The sequence below is a fragment of the Lates calcarifer genome, linkage group LG6, assembly GCF_001640805.2.
Source record: "Lates calcarifer isolate ASB-BC8 linkage group LG6, TLL_Latcal_v3, whole genome shotgun sequence".
NCBI lineage: Eukaryota > Metazoa > Chordata > Actinopteri > Centropomidae > Lates > Lates calcarifer.
This window is the reverse complement of record NC_066838.1, coordinates 1041805-1056316: the sequence shown is the minus strand read 5'-3', so window position 1 is coordinate 1056316 and position 14512 is coordinate 1041805. Positions and strand designations below refer to the sequence as shown.

Here is a 14512-nt window from a genome sequence, read left to right as displayed (position 1 = left end):
CACTCTTTCACTTATTATTTAATCAAATAATTTGCGAACCAGATATAGTTAACAGTCAATTGAACTGTACATTCCAACACAGAAGATTGGCATATATACCAGTAGCATCCTTGCAGTTACCCATAGTGATGAAATACACTGATCAGCCATAACATTAAAAACACTGACAGCTGAAGTGAATAACATTCATCATCTTGTTACAATACAATGTTCTGCTGAGGAACCATGGGTCCTTCATTCATCTGGACGTTAGTTTGACACGTACCACCCACCTAAATATTGTTTTAGACCAAGCACACCCCCCAGTGGCAACAGCAATCCCAATGTCAGGGGCCTCTCCCAGCAGGATAATGCTCCCACCACACCACAAAAACTGCTCAGAAATATCTCCAGGAACACAACAAAGAGCCCGAGGTGTTGACCTGGCCTCCAGACTCCCCAGATCCCAATCTGACCCAGCATCTATGGGATGATCTAGAACAAGTCAGATCCATGGAGGCCCCATCCCACAACCCACAGGACCCAAAGGATCTGCTGCCAATGTCCTGGTGCCAGACACTAAGGAGACCTTCAGAGATCCCACGTCCAAGCAGCGACAGGTCAGAGCTGTTTTGCCAGTATGAGGATGCCAGTATGAGTATGAAATATTAGGCAGGTCCCACAGGTACTGAATCAGATTGGGATCTGGGGAGTTTGGAGCCCAGGTCAACACCTTTGGCTCTTTGATGTGTTCCTGGAGATTGAGCAGTTTTTGTGGTGTTGTCGGAACATTATCCTGCTGGGGGAGGCCGCTGACATTGGGGAGTGTTGTTGCCATTGGAGGGGTGAGTGTTTGGTTTGTGACAATATTTAGGTGGGTGGTACGTGACAAAGTAACGTCCAGCAGAACATTGTGTTGTAACGAGATGATCGATGTTATTCACTTCATTGACCGGTGGTCATAATGTTATGGCTGATCGGCGTAATCCCCCAATGTTCTCCTCCTTCCTTGGCCATCATCTCCTCCCTCAGTGTGTCCCATGCCGTAAGCAGCTGCACTAAACTAAACTTTCCTCACAGTTCTTTCCTGCTGCAGCATGATGCATCACTGACTCACACATCAGAAGTATTTCATCTGATATCCAAGGTTTCATAGCAGTCTTTGTTGAAATTCTGCAAAACCTGTAAAGGTTTTTTCAGACAAAATGTGAAGCAAAGTTTAGCCTTGTGTTATTCAGGTATACATTCTTGTTTGTGCAGTCTATGTTTATTCAGTCCAAACAATCAGTGCACCAACCATATAGATTTTGACTGTTTGCTAGCCAGCAACACTTTCAACTCATGCAGACATATTTTCACCTCAAATTACACAGCCATCAGCAAATTTACTGATTTGTATCTTTCTACTGTCTTTGCATGCAGTCACCCCCATCTAAAATTTGCTACATGTTCTGTATCAGCACACCTTTACAGAGTGGGTGTAGTTGGGTGGTTGGGCATACAAACATACATTCTGTGTCCTAACAACAGCCAACACTGGTCACCTTAACTAAACTGCTAATTTGTAATATTTCACTGCCCTCTCTCGGTGAAAATTACATTTTGATTGATTGATTGTTCATTTGTGTCTTTCACCTTTCTGGTACCTAACCCATATGGGCTTACAAGACACTAAGCAATCACCATGATGGTTACATGACAAATAAAAATAGACATTTCCATAAATTCAGTTGTCAAACTGGATATAGAGTCTTTTGTCTCAGCTGCCAAGCATCTTCTATAAATGTTGCCAAAAGCAAAGTTTTCTATCTTAAACCAGTTCAATATAACTGCAGCAGACAATCAAAACAAGTCAGGGTTCCTCAGTTGAACCATATTAACAATCATTTTCTTAAAACAAAGTACAGGGGGCAGTAAAATATAAAATAAAATTAATCAACAACCCCAAAATCACAAAAAAGGTTCTTCTGGTGTTCCTTTTTATCTACCCACCTCAACTGGCAGTGGTAATGTACAAGTGTGATGCACGCCTGGGTGTGTTTAGGTGTTCTTTGGTGCCCCTATAACCACACCCAATTGTGATGTCACAGTTTACTGACACACCCTGTAGCACACATCTACATCACTCCAGGAGTTTGGGAAGTTAACAGAACAAGCTGCTAAGTTGCACTTTGACCACAGCACATGATAAAATTGGTTATATTGAAAGGCAGTGATAAACTACCTGTTTTTAGGGCTTGAGGACTAGTTGCCCTTAAGAATAACTGTTACTCCCAAAGTATTGGTGGGTTCTGTACTTGTATTTCTTGTGTCCCTATACTTTTGTCATCAGTAGTTTTGTTTCTTGTCTCTCTTTTAGTGGGAAGAAGTCAGTGGCTATGATGAAAATATGAACACCATCCGAACATACCAGGTGTGCAACGTCTTTGATAGCAGCCAGAACAACTGGGTACGCACCAAATACATCCGCCGCCGTGGTGCTCAGCGCATACATGTTCAGATGAAGTTCTCAGTACGTGACTGCAGCTCTATACCCAATGTCCCTGGCTCCTGCAAGGAGACCTTCAACCTGTACTACTATGAGTCTGACTCAGACACGGCTACTAAATCATCCCCACCCTGGATGGAGAATCCCTGGGTGAAAGTTGACACCATAGCAGCTGATGAAAGCTTCTCTCAGGTTGATCTTGGTGGTCGCATCATGAAGATCAACAGTGAAATCCGGAGTTTTGGACCTGTTTCACGCAATGGCTTCTACCTCGCTTTCCAGGATTATGGCGCCTGCATGTCACTTATTGCTGTTCGCGTCTTCTACAGGAAATGTCCCAGAGTGATCCAGAATGGTGCCATCTTTCCTGAGACTCTGTCTGGAGCAGAAAGCACCTCACTGGTGGCAGCCAGAGGGGTGTGCGTTCCTAATGGTGAGGAGGTGGATGTACCCATTAAGCTGTACTGTAATGGGGATGGGGAGTGGATGGTACCCATTGGGCGCTGCATGTGCAAAGCCGGGTATGAGGCGGTGGACAATGGTACAGTCTGCAGAGGTAAGAGCCTGCCACTGCTGCTCTACTATATTACATTTCTGTTTGTTTTCTTGATTTTTTTTGGTTTCAGCATAATTGTACCTTATTGGGTTTGCTACTCACCTTCTTGTGTCAGAAGTGGTGTCAGAAGAACATTTAATTTAGTGAAGTGAAATGTTTGTGATAATAATAATGTTAGTCATAATTGAGTAGTTTTAGCTTCACTATCAGCATGGCTAAAGAAATTAAAATATACAGAGGTTAGTAGGTTCTAAACCAATTCATCTCAGCAAATATTGGATCCATTGCAGTAAAATTATGTACAAACATTTGTGGTCCCTGCCACATGATTACAGAAGACTTTCTTGATTCCCTGTCTGTTAATTACATGGGGCCATTAGCAGGGCAAAGGTTTCACTTATCCGGTAAAATATGTGGACCTGTTATTTGTGAAGATGTTTTAACCAAGTCAGTGATGAAAAATCAGGGAATCACTGAAGCCAATAGGATTCATTTACTGGGGATCATGAATGTCTGTATAAATTTTTAATGGCGATCCATTCAGAAGTTGTTGAGATATTTCAAACTGGACCAAGAGGCAGACTGACTGACCAAGCAGTTGTAGCTCTCGGAGCCTGGCTTATGGACACTTTGTCCAGACAGATGTCCACAGATAGATGTACTGCAATGATAGTTGAACAGTGTATTATGTTTTACTGATGATACAGTTATCTCTTTGTTGCACAATTATCGATGACTACCAGGAAACTATCAATCTGCATTTTGAAATTTTGCTGTCAGGTACAGCATACTTTTGCTGAGCATGAATGTGTTTTCAACCCTATATAGTTTCATGTATAATACACACTCAGAGTGTAGAAGCTATCCAGGACAAGAACAGCCCACTGCTTATGGCCACAGAGCAATGGGAGATATGGTGCCTCAACAACACCTTGTTAGTAGTTAGTGAGATATAGGGGAGTGGTATAGATTCAGTTCCCCAGTGTGTGTGTTTGCAATTGCATTGGCTAAACAAAAAATAACTAAAAGACTGTCCACCAATATTTGACTCAGAACTACCTACAATAAGGTGGCACAGCTGTTTCGCCTGAAGTTGTAGACTACTACTGAAAGATGTTTTATTCTCACTTGTTCACAGAAAAAGCTAAATATACCATACGTCTGTCTTTGTACAAGATGCACCATGGTGCAAATTATTGTGGACTCGGCAGCAAAGCTTATATGCCTGTTCAAGTTGGTTGAAAAACTATAAGTAGACATTTTAAACTGAATTAAATTAAAATGCTTCTAAATTTGTTTTACAGGTATTCAGTTTTGTCAACTTAGCAACCTTTTGCTAGATTTGGTGACTTTCCCTCCTTCTCCCTATTGCCCTTATAAATCTAAGTCAGCATACCATCAAAATTATTTTGAAGCTTTTATTGTAAGGTAAAATAGTGGCATAATGTTGCTCTCTAGTCTATAGAACCTGTATTATCATTTGAGAAATTAGAGGTAGATTTAGGTTTATTTTGATGAGAAGCAGGTTGAAAATAATAATAGTCAAAGTTAAAGCCAATTAGAGTCACTTAAGTTGAGCTTGACTTCACTTAATTTTGTATAGCATAACACAGATATGAAAATTAGTGAGAGATGTAATAATCTAACAACTTTTTAAAGCAGGCTATACAGTTGTTACTTTCCATTTAAAGGTGTGCAGTGGTTCTGATTTGTTATTGAGCCCACATTATCCTACCCCTAACAGCTGTGCACAGTTTCCTTGGCATTGCAGTCATCTATCCAATCGTTATCATTAATCCTTATCAGGTCCTTTAAGGTTTCTTGGCTGAATGAGGATTTAACATGTGACATGATCCTCTTTATACCAAGAAACCTCTTTAACATACAGCAAAGGACAATACTTCACTTAATGTCTGCAGATGAAGGTCAAAGGATTTTCTAACTAAACACTCTCCAGCCTTAAGAGCTGAATTATTCCTGCAATGTTTTTGTGGGATTAAGATTTGCAACTGAATGAGAATGACATATGTGATGTGAACCTCAGTATAGCCCCATCTTTTTAAGAATGTGTTCCTAGACCATGAACTGACACTGTTGATGATCACTAGTTACCGGGTCACTTTTTCAGCTGTGCACTCTATCGTGTAACCATGTCTAGTCTAGATTTTGTCAGTTAAATTTCAGTTTAATTGTCATTGTGCATTCTCGACTTAATGTCATAAAAGTGACAGTGTACAGCTTCCTGTAGTCTGGCCATCACAGTGAGGTTATCAGGTTTGAAACTGATTTATTCTGTATCTAGGATAACCTATGCTAGCCAGAGACACAAGCACTGAAGTTCTGGGCAGATGGATATATTGCTCTTGAAGAGATTGTTCTATCATATCATTCCTCCTACAAACCATACAAAGATACATTTCTACATTTCTGTTTGTGTAAATGCTGGTTATCTCAGTATCGACTCATGCTGTTGAAGCCAGATTCTATCATCTGCATGCCTCAGCAGAGATTTAGTTTCATTAGACCAGGCAATAACTTTCCAGTCTTCAGCTGCCCAATCTGGTCTTTTGCTGTTGTAGTCCATCTGCCTCAAAGTCTGACATTCTAAGATGCTTTTCTGCTCACCTCAGTTGGAAAGAGTGGTTATCTGAGTCACTGTAGCCTCTCTGTCAGCTCCAACCAGTCTAGCCATGATTTATGTTCATATGTTTGTGTCCATCTTACTCCTTTCAATCCGTAAGTCAACTATATTTATTACCACTGAAAGTACACAGAGATGTGTCACAGCCATTGTAATCAGACTTGAGCTTCCCATTGTTATCAATTAACCTCTCCCTTTCTAGTTTAACACAGGGGAGTCAGACAAGCCCATAATAACTATCTCTCCAGCCTTATTGGGTGCTAATGTCATGTCCATCTTTCTTAGCTCTTCATGTTTTATAGAAATAGTACAACCAGATGATATTATACAGTAACCAGTTAACTGTATTAAGTGTTTGTATACAGCTTCATGCACTCTTCTACTTAATTGCTACATTTAGGGATTTCATCTGAATATATTCAGTAAAAGTACAGTTCACCTTCTGTTTACAGTATCATATGTATATACCTAAAATACAGATTTGGGGTAATTTTAACAAGTAAAACTTCCTCCTCGTGGTTAAAAATGAATTTTCCATTTTGAGGTTGGTCAGGTCTGAGACATCTGCCCTGGAGCAGATGCAGATACTAACACATTAAAGATGAATGAATTTGAAATGAATAAAAGCATAAATAATAAAAAAAAGAATTGTTTTCCAGAGTGGAGAGCTGGTGTGGTCTAACCAACCAAGTTTTAATGAGGCTTAAGTATCTTATTATCTTATCTTAATCATATACCTTTATATCATTGTGCACTGAGTTTAGTTATCAGTTATTTACAGTAGGTACACTGGTACAATGTAATGTAATACAATCCATTGCAACACATTCTAGCTTCTGAGGAATATGACATTCTTTGATTTAAGATAAGATAAGATGAGCCTTTATTGTCATTATACAGGTGACTGTACAACGAAATTGGAATAGACAATCTGAAGGTGCAAAAGTAAAAAATAAAATAAATAAATATATACAGATTATAAAATGTAAACATCTAGTTTAAGGGACAAACAACACATACAGTAAAAATGACGACATATAATAAAATAAAATCACATATAATAATCTTAAATCAGGCATCGTAAAAGACTCATTGGGTATTGCTCATTGTCCATCAGTTGCACATTATTTGTTGTTTGAGCGACCTGATGGCCTAACACTGTGGTTTAGTAAATTTGTTGTAATTGTAATTGTTGGGCTGTATTTATCATCACATTCACAGTCAAACTGGCAAACAGTCAGCATCTGCCATCATACATTCTCTCAGAAAAAAAAAAATATGGAAAACACTTTAAGTAAAGCTTTCTTGCTTTCTCCTATTCTTTCTCTCTTGTCATGTGTAATCCCCGACAGTCTCCTCTGCTTCACAATCTAACATGTTTTCTGACCCCGTGGACAGCAGAATGACAGCATCTGAAGGAGTGCCAGTGCACATCACTTCAATGTACTGACCTTTATGAGTCACAGACAGCTGGGCTATCATGACTAGACATATGCTCTGTGGTAGAAAATATAGAGATGAAAGAGCTCAGACACAGTATGCTAAAATTTGACTAATAGTAATACTGATGGTTCTTACACTGAAGTAGCCAATATTAAAGTTATAAAGGCACTGAGGATGACACAATCATCACATCACACATCGTTTTTCTGTTTTTCTCTTGAATGGTATACCATGTTTTTTCTTCCTGAACTTACTCTTTTTTTCAGTCTCTTTTTCTGTTTTCTCTGTGTATCCTTTACCTCCTCCACTACTGTGTATCTCCTTTACAGCTTGTGCATCAGGCTTCTTTAAGGCTGCACAGGGAGACCACAAATGTCTGCAGTGCCCTATTAACAGTCGAACCACAAGCGAAGGAGCAACTAATTGCGTCTGTCGCAACAACTACTACCGCACTGACTCTGACCCTCCACAGATGCCCTGTACCAGTATGTACACACCAACTGTCATGACAAAACATACTGTACATGGGTAGCATTTATCAGCTGCAAACAGCATCTCATATCATTTGACACAAACACCTATTCATCTCTGAAGTGCATACACATTACAAAAACGCTGGGCTCTTTACATTTATGTCAACATAGTTAGCTTATTCTTGAGACAAGAACTTTGTGATCTAAATATAAAAGTTAATTTAACAAATCATGAGAAATATTGACATGGATATGCTCTCTGGTCTTCTGTACTGAACAGACAAATTCTGAAAGAGCACCAACTGGAAAATCTTAGGGGAAAAAGTTCCCTATATTATGTGTTTAGGGGATTAGGTAAATGGCATGGGTGGAAAATACACCCAGAAAAGGCAGGCAGTTGTTGTAAAGTAGAGACAAATGAAGTCTTGTGATTTGTGAGTAACTGACTCATAAGTAATAAGTCTGTGTTACTTCTGGTTCCAGAGCTGCTTTTTACATTACCAGTATAATTTTGTATTTTCCCTTTCTCCTCCAGCCGTTCCATCAGCTCCACAAAATGTCATCTCCATAGTGAATGAGACGTCTCTGAGGCTGGAATGGAATCCACCACAGGAGGGTGGTGGCCGAGAAGATGTTGTCTACAATATCATATGTAAGAGCTGTGGCAGTGGGCGTGGCGGTTGCACCCGCTGTGGAGACAATGTGCAGTTTGTCCCACGTCAGCTGGGACTGACTGACACCCGCGTCCACATCAGCGACCTCCTGGCTCACACCCAATACACCTTTGAAATACAAGCTGTCAATGGAGTGTCTGACCAGAGCCCTTATTCACCCCAGTACACGTCTGTCAACATCACCACCAACCAGGCTGGTGAGGCTCACCCAACATTTTACACAACAATAACCATGATCATGAGCAGGTTTCAATTATAATTTCAGCTGTAGTTTCAGTCACCTGTTAGTATTTCCTTTTCCACCTCTTACTTTGCTCACCCTTATTTTGTTCTCAGCACCATCAGCAGTGTCCATCATCCACCAGGTCAGCAGAACCCCTAACAGCATCACGCTGTCCTGGTCCCAGCCTGATCAGCCCAATGGAGTTATCCTGGACTATGAACTGCAATACTATGAGAAGGTACATCATTGCTAATAAGAGTCGGGCTTCCTCAGTCTTTTGTTCACATTTGACAGGGACAAAATTACTACCGTAGTGACTCATTTATAGTTTGAATATTTTTAGGACTCACCTCAGATCTGATTTATAATATGTACAATGTATAATGTAATGCATATGTTTCAGAACCAGGCAGAGTGGAACTCATCTCTAGCAAGAAGTCAGACCAACACCGCAGTCGTACGAGGCTTGAAGCCAGGAACTATCTACGTCTTTCAGGTTCGGGCTCGGACTGTCGCTGGATTTGGACGCTTTAGTGGCAAAATGTACTACCAAACCATGACTGAAGGTATGATTGACAATCAGATTTACTGGCCTAAAATATGTGCACATATTTTTGCCCCAGCAGCTTCCTTATAGGGTTGCAAAGTGGATGGAGCTATTTCAGGTGCTGGTTCTTGAAGTAAAAGTCCAATTCGTTTTACTTATACATAATGTCTACTCAAAGTTGGAGTTCTTCTACTTCTAAATCATCATTCCAAATGATTAACAGCTTTAAGCATCACACTTGTGCATATAAAATGTTTGGGGAGAAGTTTACTACAACTCCCAAAGTGTTATTTGGTTAGAAACATTTCTTCTCATTTCTGTTGTTTCTAACAAAAATCACTTATAGAAACTTCCACTTCGCAACTCCAAAGATAATCCAGCCATGGATTGGGTCTTTATTTGGAAAATAGTCACATTCCTTGGTTTTCTGTTTTTCACCTGTAGAGGAATATAACTCCAGTATCCAAGAGAAGCTCCCTCTCATCATTGGTTCAGCTGCTGCAGGGGTAGTCTTCATCATTGCAATTACTGTCTTCATAATTGTCTGCCGCAGGTGAGCCAGTAATGCTACAGGCAATGAAGTGATATGATAATGTTTCCTTTAAAGTATCAAACACCATGTACTCTCAAAGAAGTGTTACTCAATGATGACTTATATCTCCTGCTAACTGTTTGACAAGACTTTTCTACAGTTATCTAGAAATGACAGATTACATGTTCACATTTCACATAAAAAACTGAACATTTCCACCATAGCCATGGTTATTTGGGTCTCACACACATAACCTTACTGAGAAAAAAAAGAAAAAACAGCATCAGACAGAAATTATTTTTTACTATGTCTCTCTGTCACAAAAAACATCTCAGTGTTTTTCTAGCTTTTTCTAGAACTTCACCCAAATCACATGGTTTTCATCAGTGGATGGAGTTACTCATTTCATGGATCTGTTGACATGCATGCTCCATGTGTTTGTCCCCAGCAGGAGAAGTTCAGACAGACCAGAATCAGAGTACACAGATAAACTCCAACATTACACCAGTGGTCACAGTAAGTATGTCTTACTCTGCACTCATTAGATAGACTAACATCTGTTTTAACACTAGTGTTACATGAGTTATGCTTTGTTTTTGCACACTATGTAAGTAAAATGCAGACTCTATTTGCTGTGTCAGTTTTTTGTGTGTATAGCTGATGTAGTCTCTTCTCTCCGTTAAAGTGTCACCAGGGATGAAGATCTACATTGACCCCTTCACGTATGAAGACCCCAATGAAGCAGTCAGAGAGTTTGCCAAGGAGATAGATATTTCCTGTGTCAAGATTGAACAAGTGATTGGTGCAGGTAAAAGAAAACAGTACATGAAAGAGGAAATAAAGTAAGGTATCAAAGAGGGCAGATGAGAACTGAACAGAGGTTTTCACAATGGGACTTGTTGCTGGATTTGATTCTTCAGCAGCTCTCTGAGGGTCCTCAACATTTGGTACACCAAGGCATTCATTCATTCATTCATTCATTCATTCATTCATTATCTATATCGCTTATCCGTTAAGGGTCGCGGGGGTGGGAGGCTACCCCAGCTGACATTGGGTGAGAGGCAGGGTACACCCTGTACAGATCACCAGTCCATCACAGGGCCAACACATATAGACAACAACCATTCACACTCACATTCACACCTATGGGCAATTTAGAGTCACCAGTTAACCTGCATGTCTTTGGACTGTGAGAGGAAGCCAGAGTACCCAGAGAGAACCCACACAGGAACAGAGAGAACATTCAGAAAAGCCCTAGTCAAACCAGGGGTTGAACCCAGCTGCAAGGCAACAGTGCTAACCACTGCGCCATCGTGTACACCAGGGAATGCCTTGCTAAACTCATGCAACATCTAATATTGCTGTCTGATGAAATAAAAATACAGTTCATGTATCATTCCTGTCAAGATTATGTCAGAGAAAACTCAGATTAATTCACTATAGCTTTTAAATACTAAAGCACTGAGTACAAAGTTTGGATTAATACATATGTTTGTTTAACTGTGCTTTTTCTGAAAAATACTATTCACATTCCACTGACTGCTCCTGTCTTCCTGTCAGGTGAGTTTGGGGAGGTGTGCAGTGGAAACCTCCGTCAGCCTGGGAAGAGAGAGATCCTTGTGGCTATTAAGACACTGAAGGCAGGCTACACTGAACGCCAGAGGAGAGACTTCCTAAGTGAGGCATCAATCATGGGCCAGTTTGACCATCCTAATATCATCCATCTGGAGGGAGTGGTGACCAAGAGCAGCCCTGTGATGATCATTACTGAGTTCATGGAGAACGGCTCTCTCGACTCCTTCCTCAGGGTAAAGGAGCCACACTGATTAGAGACAAAGTTGCCTCCCAGCCCTGTTCACTATAGTCATAAGTAATGTTCATTTATTTATGCCATTCACTAACCAGATTTTGATGGGGTTTTTTTTCTTAAAGCAAAATGACGGGCAGTTCACAGTGATCCAGCTTGTGGGAATGCTGCGAGGCATAGCAGCGGGAATGAAGTACTTGTGTGACATGAACTATGTCCATCGAGACCTGGCTGCTAGGAACATCCTGGTCAACAGCAACCTGGTGTGCAAAGTGTCTGACTTCGGCCTGTCTCGCTTCCTGGAGGATGATACTTCAGACCCCACCTACACCAGCGCGCTGGTGAGTCTTTATCACAGATTCATCACATTCTCAAGTGAGTCTTATCTTACCATTAGGATGGATGGTAAAACATCCTGGCATAGAGTTTCCTCTTGAGGGCTTTTCACAAAGCTGCTGAGAGATCCATTTAGTGAGAATTTGAGAGAACTCACAATGAGATAAGGGGTAGCGCTGACCCTGTTTCAATTACGCTCCCATGGATTGTATCAGAAGGCAGGGACAACCTATGTGGTTGGTTAGGCTGGTAGGACTTGTTCCAGCTGTGCTACTGCTGACCTCCACACTTGTTTTTGCCAGGGAGGAAAAATTCCCATCCGGTGGACAGCTCCAGAGGCCATTCAGTACAGGAAGTTCACCTCTTCCAGTGACTGCTGGAGCTATGGCATCGTCATGTGGGAGGTGATGTCATATGGAGAGAGGCCCTACTGGGACATGAGCAATCAAGATGTGAGTAAAGCTTTGTTAACTAGCCAGTAGCAGTAAAGGGTCCTTCAGAAAGTAAGCTGTTTCCATATCATCTGCAGATCAAGTAAAGAATACATTAGACGTAATTGAATTTAGCAAATTAAATCTAATGAAATTAAAAATTCAGTTTTAAAATAAATAATTACATCAAAATTAAATTAAATAAAATCTTAAATTGAATCCAAATTATATCAAATTACATCAGAAAAGTTACATTTAATTATAATAAATTAAATAAATTAAAAATCAATTGAATAAAATGTTAACATTAAATTAAATTAAATTACAATTACATTCAGTTTAGTAAAATTAACTAGTTATCAAAATAAAATACATTTAAATTTAACTTAAAAGAGATTTGATTAAAAATTGATTATTAAATGTAATGGATTGATATTCAAGACGACTGTTATTATGAAAAACAGGTTGCAGATGTCTCAGAACATTTATATCATTTTCATTTGTCATCATTCAGTGTGTAGTACAACTGTAGTACAGTACAAAGATAGGTCCAGGTTATGTTTAGCCCAGCTTAAAACAGGGACTGCAAGGAAAACTTCTAAGATATTTCTGTCAGAAAATAAAACATACTCACCAGCAGCTCCAACTCTGTGTCAATTTTTTTTAGTTGTTTATCAGGTGCAGAGGTAGAGATGTAACCCTGAGACAGTATTCCTGCCCTCACAGTGGGAACATTGTGGGTTTGCGTTCAGTTGTAACTCCACGTTGAGCAGAAAACAAAGTGAATCTTGTATGCAGAGACAAGCAACTAGCTTGCTTAATACAACATGTAAACATTGTTTTGCTATTCTTGTTTTATTAAGAGTTAGCACACCCTCCAATGAGTCCGGGTTTCCCCATTTTCACTCCCAGACCTACCTAATCCTGCTGAAGATGGCCCACATTATAATGTGCTTTATCTCAAATGCCAACAATCAAATATTAGTTTCATTTCATTTTATTTGTAGTTTTGCTTATGTGTTATCTGTTGAATGTAGTTATGTACTGAAACAGGTTCTTGCATGATCTAGTCATGTTCTCAGATACTCAACATTAGCTTTGATATAATTTCTTGTAGGTTATCAATGCCATAGAGCAGGACTACAGGTTGCCACCCCCTATGGATTGTCCTAGTGCCCTGCATCAGCTGATGTTGGACTGTTGGCAGAAAGACCGGAACAACCGGCCCAAATTCAGCCAGATTGTCAGCACCTTGGATAAGATGATTCGCAACCCCAACAGCCTCAAGGCCATGACGCCACTATCATCAAGGTATGGCAGAAAGAACCTCCATCACTTAACACTGTGAATGTACCTCACAAATCAACCTTCTCACTGGCTGTTCTTCTTTTGTCTTCTTTGTGTCTACCAGTGTTCACTTACCTCTCCTTGATCGCAGCACTCCAGACTTCTCCTCTTTCAGCACAGTGGATGAGTGGCTGGACGCCATTAAGATGGGCCAGTACAAGGAGAACTTTGCCAATGAAGGCTTCACCAGTTTTGATGTGGTGTCTCAAATGACCATGGAGTATGTTAGATATGTTTGAAATATCCATACCTTAATGATCATTGTCAGTTACTGAAATGCCATTTACAGCCAGGGCTCCTAATTTGTAATTTAAAATACGTGTCTTAAATCTACGTGTCTTCAAAATTATCAAAAGACATGGGGGCCACTAACAGAAGAGTCCCCGAGAAATACCAGTTGTAATGTCTTTATCTTCAGTAATGTGATGTGTTTCTGTTAATTTACCCACAAGCTAACAGTCAAGGGCAGTTTTAATTGATGGGAGGGACATATTTGTCATATACCAAGAAAAATAAACAAGTAACACAGGATTAAAACTTGAAAAATATATTTTTATTTTATTGTATTTAATAGTATTGCCAGATTTGATAGAGATATCTTCGATTGAGGTTCAATACTGACATCTTTTTAGGTGACAATGTTTTAATTACACAAATGTAAGTTAAAACATAGACTCAATATTTTTCCCCTAAAACATGCAGATGAGTTTTAACAGTTCAGTCAGCCATGAGTAGTGTCGGCATATTTTCCACAATCATAGGCTGAATCCAAGTCTATGGACTTTGCTGCACATCGAGACTTATGGACTTAATGGGTGCATTCCCACCAAGTGCTTAAAAGCTGAGTGGCTGTCCAAAATCACAATTCAAAAGGCTGCAGACTTCACCAGAATTTGCTATAGTCCATAGCAGCATGTACCATATGCATTTTTGAAGACATTTGCTTTTTTCATTTTATTGATGCAGTAAGGATTCATATACAGAATCTGTAAAGCTACGAACACATTTTGGTTTTTGTCCATATATTTTATTTTG

The 14512-nt window shown here is 39.8% G+C and overlaps 1 protein-coding gene across 1 annotated transcript in view; it reads left to right on the top strand.

The window, feature by feature from the left end:
• Positions 1–14512, top strand: part of ephb2a (eph receptor B2a) — a 35780-nt gene that overhangs the window by 13882 nt on the left and 7386 nt on the right. The window contains exons 3-15 of the mRNA XM_018701601.1: positions 2339–3023; positions 7437–7592; positions 8116–8451; positions 8591–8715; positions 8881–9043; positions 9469–9577; positions 10005–10072; positions 10242–10364; positions 11117–11364; positions 11489–11704; positions 12002–12151; positions 13248–13441; positions 13542–13697. Of these exons, the coding sequence (XP_018557117.1) occupies positions 2339–3023; positions 7437–7592; positions 8116–8451; positions 8591–8715; positions 8881–9043; positions 9469–9577; positions 10005–10072; positions 10242–10364; positions 11117–11364; positions 11489–11704; positions 12002–12151; positions 13248–13441; positions 13542–13697 (2729 nt within the window). The remainder of the gene's footprint in view (positions 1–2338; positions 3024–7436; positions 7593–8115; positions 8452–8590; positions 8716–8880; positions 9044–9468; positions 9578–10004; positions 10073–10241; positions 10365–11116; positions 11365–11488; positions 11705–12001; positions 12152–13247; positions 13442–13541; positions 13698–14512) is intronic.